Source organism: Eimeria necatrix, genomic scaffold (genome assembly GCF_000499385.1).
Source record: "Eimeria necatrix Houghton genomic scaffold, Enh_scaff417, whole genome shotgun sequence".
Lineage (NCBI taxonomy): Eukaryota > Apicomplexa > Conoidasida > Eucoccidiorida > Eimeriidae > Eimeria > Eimeria necatrix.
In genome coordinates, this window is record NW_013654315.1 from 25,001 (window position 1) to 29,539 (window position 4,539).

Sequence of the window (4,539 nt, forward strand, 5' to 3'; positions counted from 1 at the left end):
CAGCAGCAGCAGCAGCAGCAGCAGCAGCAGCAGCAGCAGCAAAAGTGCCGAAAGAGCTATAAAGAGACAGAGAGAGAGCAAGAAGACCCCGCCACTGCGCAGCAGCAGCCCGAGCCAGCAGGGCCTAGGGTTTAGGGTTTAGGGTTTAGGGTTTAGGGTTTAGGGTTTAGGGTTTGGGAACCTCGTTGAGCCTCTCCTGGGCGTGCTTCTCCTGAGCCACTGCCTCCAGCAAACCCTTAAAAGTGTTTCCTTCCTTCAACTCCGAAATGGTTTGCTGCAGCAGCTCTTCTATGCGCTGCCGCTCCCGCTGCAGCTTCAAGTAGTTCGCCTGCGCCCAAACCCTAAACCCTAAACCCTAAACCCTAAACCCTAAACCCTAAACCCTAAACCCCAAGCCCCAAGCCCCAAACCCTAAACCCTCGGGGAGCAGCTGCTGGCGTGGGGGCGAGGCGGCCGCAGAGCGGGGCTCGGTTTGGCGCGAAGGCGCGCGAGGGTTTAGGGTTTAGGGTTTAGGGTTTAGGGTTTGTGGCTGGCCTGGAGGTTTGGTTTTTGTCGGAGGTTTTTGCAAAGAAGTTTGTTTGTTTCTTTCAGTTTGTTTGCAACTTCTTTTTCTTTTGCTTCTGCTGCTTTCAAATTTATTTTGTTTTCCCCAAACTCCAGCGACTCCCGCTCCCCAGCAAGCTCCTGCAGTCTGCACCCCAAACCCTAAACCCTAAACCCTAAACCCTAAACCCTAAACCCTAAACCCTAGACCCTAGACATTAAGCCATTCGTTTCAGGGCCAAGTCGAAGCGCGGAACCCTAAGTCAGAACTAGCCCTAAACCCTAAATCCTAAACCCCAAACCCTAAACCCTAAACCCTAAACCCTAAACCCTAAACCCTAAACCCTAGAGTGGATTTTTTCTCTTTTTTTCCGACTTTGCATCGTTTCATCGCATGCAGCGTACGTACAGCCCACGGGGCTTTGCCTCGTTCTTTAATTTTATTTTTATTTTAATTTTATTTCCTTTTTCTTCTTTTGCTGTTGGCTTTCAAAATGACTTTTTGCCTTTTGCATTTTTTTATTTTCATTTTAAATTTAAATAAACTTCTTTTCCATTTCCAAACTTCCCTCAGTTGGCCAGCCGACTTTGCTGCTTCGCTGCTTTTTGCCTAGCTAGCTAGCTAGCTGGCTAGTTAGCTAGCTGGCTAGTTAGCTAGCTAGCTAGCTGGCTAGGTAGCCTGCTGGCTGGCTAGTTAGCTAGCTAGCTAGCTAAGTAGCTAGCTGGCTAGCTAGCTGACCACCTATACGTAAGGCTATCTATCTATCGTGGTAGTTAGCTAGATACCTAGCGAGCTAGCTAGCTAGCTAGCTAGCTAGCCAGCTAGCTAGCTAGCTCGCTAACCGCCAGCCCACCTACCTACATTTCCAGCTAGCTAGCTAGCTAGTTAGCTAGCCATACTCCTGGCCAGCCGTTTACACTTGTGGCTAGCTAGCTGCGCCACTAGCTAGCTGCCTAGCTAGCTACTCGGCTGGCCATCTAGCTGTGCTGCTAGCTAGCGAGATAGGCACACTGCTTTCTAGCTACCTAGCTTCAATGCTAGCCACCTAGCTAGCTAGCTAGCTAGTTAGCTAGTTAGCTAGCTGGATAGATAGATAGCTAGCTAACTGGCTAGCTAGCTAGCTAGCTAGTTAGCCAGTTAGGTAGCTAGCCAGCAGCAGATAGCTAGCAGAGATGCATTTGCAGCTAGCTGGGGTGTATCAGCAGCTAGCTGGGGTGTATCGACAGCTAGCTGGGGTGTATCGACAGCTAGCTGCGGTGTATCAGCAGCTAGCTGGGGTGTGTCAGCAGCTAGCTGGGGTGTATCAGCAGCTAGCTGGGGTGTATCAGCAGCTAGCTGGGGTGTATCAGCAGCTAGCTGGGGCGAGAGGAGCAGCAGCAGCTAGCTGTTTTGTGTCTGGGCTGTTCAGGGCCGGCTGGCTGCAGCTAGCTGAGCTGTGCATCCGCTAGCCAGGCCCGCCCGCCAGCAGCTAGCCAGCAGCTAGCCAGCAGCTAGCCAGCAGCTAGCCAGCAGCTAGCCAGCAGCAGAAGGTCTGTGGGCTGCGGGAGTTTTTTGGAAGCGTTGTGGCATCAGTCCCTCGTGCGCCGCTTGCGTGGCGCTGCGGTTTCCACCGCCGCAGCAGCAGCAGCAGCAGCAGCTGCAGCTGCTGCTGCTGCTGCTGCTGCTGCTGCTGCTGCTGCTGCTGCTGCTGCTGCGCGCACCTGTCTTGCTGCTGCTGCTGCTCGGCTATGAGCCGCACGATCTCGTCGCCGCGGGCCGCCGCGAGGCCCGCGGGCTGCGCGGCCTTTTGGCTTCGGGCCAAACGGCCGATGAAGGCGAGTTGCTTGAGGGCTTCCTGGAGGAGGACGCAGGCGCGGAGGCTTTCGACGGGGGAAAGCTGGCAGTTGGCCTTCGCGGCGTCGGCCATTTTGGGAGAAAATTGGGGAAGTGAAAGAACTTTGAAAAAGCTATTTGCTGCCAAAAAACGGCGGCCGGAGCCGCAGCAGAAGCGGAGAACTGCTGCTGCGGACGCAGCAGCAGCCGACAGCCGCGCAGGGGCTGCTCAGCAGCAATTCCGCAAACCCTGCGCCTTTCGCGCACTCCCGGCCCGCCTCAAAGGGGAAAAACTCCTTTTACTTCTCTTTTTTTCCAAGAAGGAAAGATGTGACGCCAGTTCAGCGCAGGTTCAACGGAATGCTTCGCGGCGCCGCCCGCTGCAGCTCCGCAGCTGTCCATACACCCCAGATACCCGCGCGCCGCCCCCCTCTTCCGCGCCACAACTCCTTTTATTTTTATTATTTTTCTGTTTGCCGCTTCCCTTTTGCCTTTTAACTGCTTCTCGGACCCGGCCTGCCCGCTTTCCCGCAGCTTCCCCCTGCGCCTCGCCCGCTGCTGCGCGCGCGCCGTTCAGGTGTCCGTACACCCCAAATCGAATTCTTCCTCTTTCCCAAACCCCTCTTTCCTCAGTCTTTTCTTTTCGTGTCAGGGGGGTCTCGCGTCTCCGCGGCCGTCCGCGCCTTCGCGCTGCTGCTGCTCTCCCGTGGGACTTGCTGCTGCTGCTGCTCCTCCTGCTGCTGCTGCTCCTGCTGCTGCTGCTCCTGCTGCCCCCCGGCGCCGCCGCCAGCCCTCCGCTGTACAGACACCTCCCCGCTCCCCTCCACCCAAACCCCTCCAAGGCCTACTGCTGCTGCCCGCCACCCACGGAGACGCCCGGCTCCCAAACCTGCAGCAGCAGCAGCAGCAGCAGCAGCAGCAGCAGCAGCAGCAGCAGCAGCAGCGTTACAGCGCGCACCCCGCCTGCGGACCAGACCCTTCGGGGTTGGGCAGTTTGGTGTCTGGACTGCGGCGCCGCAGCCCTCCGGGCCCCGGCCTGATTGCTGCTGCTGCTGCTGCTTGTCTTGCTGCTGCTGCTTGTCTTGCTGCTGCTGCTTGTCTTGCTGCTGCTGTTTGTCTCGCTGCTGCTCTCCATTTTTGAGTGCCGCTTCCTGCTGCTGCTCCTTGCCTATACACCCGGAGGCCGCAGAGTGTCTGTACCCTCCAGGGGGGCTGCGACAGCCGGCAGCAGCTGCTCAGCAGCAGCAGAAGCCGCAGCAGCAGCAGCAGCAGCAACAGCAGCAGCAACAGCAGCAGCAGCAGCAGCAAGAGCTTGGGAGCCCCTGAGCGCGCGTGTGCGGTCCCAGCTTCGTTGCGTCGAGGTGCACGTAAGCGGGAGCTGGGCCCCGGTTGCTGCCCGTGCTGCTGCTGCTGCTGCTGCTGCTGCTGCTGCTGCTGCTGCTGCTGCGGTGCGTGTGGGGAGCTCGGGCCAGCTGGAGAGATATGCTTCTTCCCGAGGCGCTGCCGCAGCCGTCCGAGGCGGTTGGTGGCGGGGGCCCCCTGCTTCCTTTCCGCTGCTGCTCCCGCAGCAGCCGCAGCAGCAGCAGCAGCAGCAGCAGCAGCCGCAGCAGCAGCAGCAGCAGCAGCAGCAGCAGCGGGGATGCACGTGGAGGCGTACCGGCACCAAGTGGGGGGCCACTGCCGGCTGCTGAAGCCGAAGGACTCCTCGAAAGTTTGCAAACCTTTGAACGAAAATGAATTTAAGTTTTATGACAAACTTGCTTCTTTGGGGGCCCCCAACGCGGAGGCGGGGCCCCTCCACATCCTCAAGCAGTTCGTCCCCAAGTACTACGGGGTCACTGAGATCCTGCTGCACTCCCCGCTGCAGGACTGGCAGCAGCAGCAGCAGCAGCAGCAGCAGCAGCAGCAGCAGCAGCAGCAGCAGCAGCGGCGGCAGCAGCAGCAGCAGGCTGCGGAGGAGCGCGGCGCCGCGGACGCAGCAGCGGCGGCGCAGCACCGACCCGCCGACGACGCGCCCCCACCCGCAAGCGCCACCTCCAGCTGCTGCAGCAGCAGCAGCAGCAGCAGCAGCAGCAGCAGCAGCAGCAGCAGCAGGGCGGAGGGAGAGGCGAGCAGCAGCAGCAGCAGCGTTGGCGGCGGCGGCTCGCCGCCGGGCGCCGCCGCCGCAAAGCCGCAGTGCCCCC

At 59.3% G+C, this 4,539-nt stretch overlaps 4 protein-coding genes across 4 annotated transcripts in view; 2 read left to right on the forward strand and 2 right to left on the reverse strand.

The window, feature by feature from the left end:
• ENH_00052310 (hypothetical protein) overlaps positions 1-135 on the forward strand; it is a gene marked incomplete at both ends in the record, with an annotated part of 838 nt that extends 703 nt beyond the window's left edge. The window contains one exon of the mRNA XM_013581454.1: positions 1-135. This exon is cut by the window's left edge and continues 485 nt beyond it. Within this exon, the coding sequence (XP_013436908.1) occupies positions 1-135 (135 nt within the window).
• A 31-nt stretch (positions 136-166) lies between these two features.
• Positions 167-2,450, reverse strand: ENH_00052320 (hypothetical protein, conserved; the record flags this gene model as incomplete). The annotated part of the gene is made up of 3 exons (XM_013581455.1): positions 167-328; positions 604-691; positions 2,245-2,450. 3 exons carry the CDS (start codon positions 2,448-2,450, stop codon positions 167-169), a joined length of 456 nt encoding a protein of 151 aa, XP_013436909.1.
• Positions 2,451-3,004: 554 nt separating this feature from the next.
• On the reverse strand, positions 3,005-3,491 carry ENH_00052330 (hypothetical protein; the record flags this gene model as incomplete). Its single annotated transcript, XM_013581456.1, has 2 exons — positions 3,005-3,245; positions 3,328-3,491. 2 exons carry the CDS (start codon positions 3,489-3,491, stop codon positions 3,005-3,007), a joined length of 405 nt encoding a protein of 134 aa, XP_013436910.1.
• Positions 3,492-3,995: 504 nt separating this feature from the next.
• Positions 3,996-4,539, forward strand: ENH_00052340 (inositol polyphosphate kinase domain-containing protein, putative; the record flags this gene model as incomplete). Its single annotated transcript, XM_013581457.1, has 1 exon — positions 3,996-4,539. A coding segment is annotated over one exon (544 nt), but the record flags the coding sequence as incomplete, so codon positions are not given.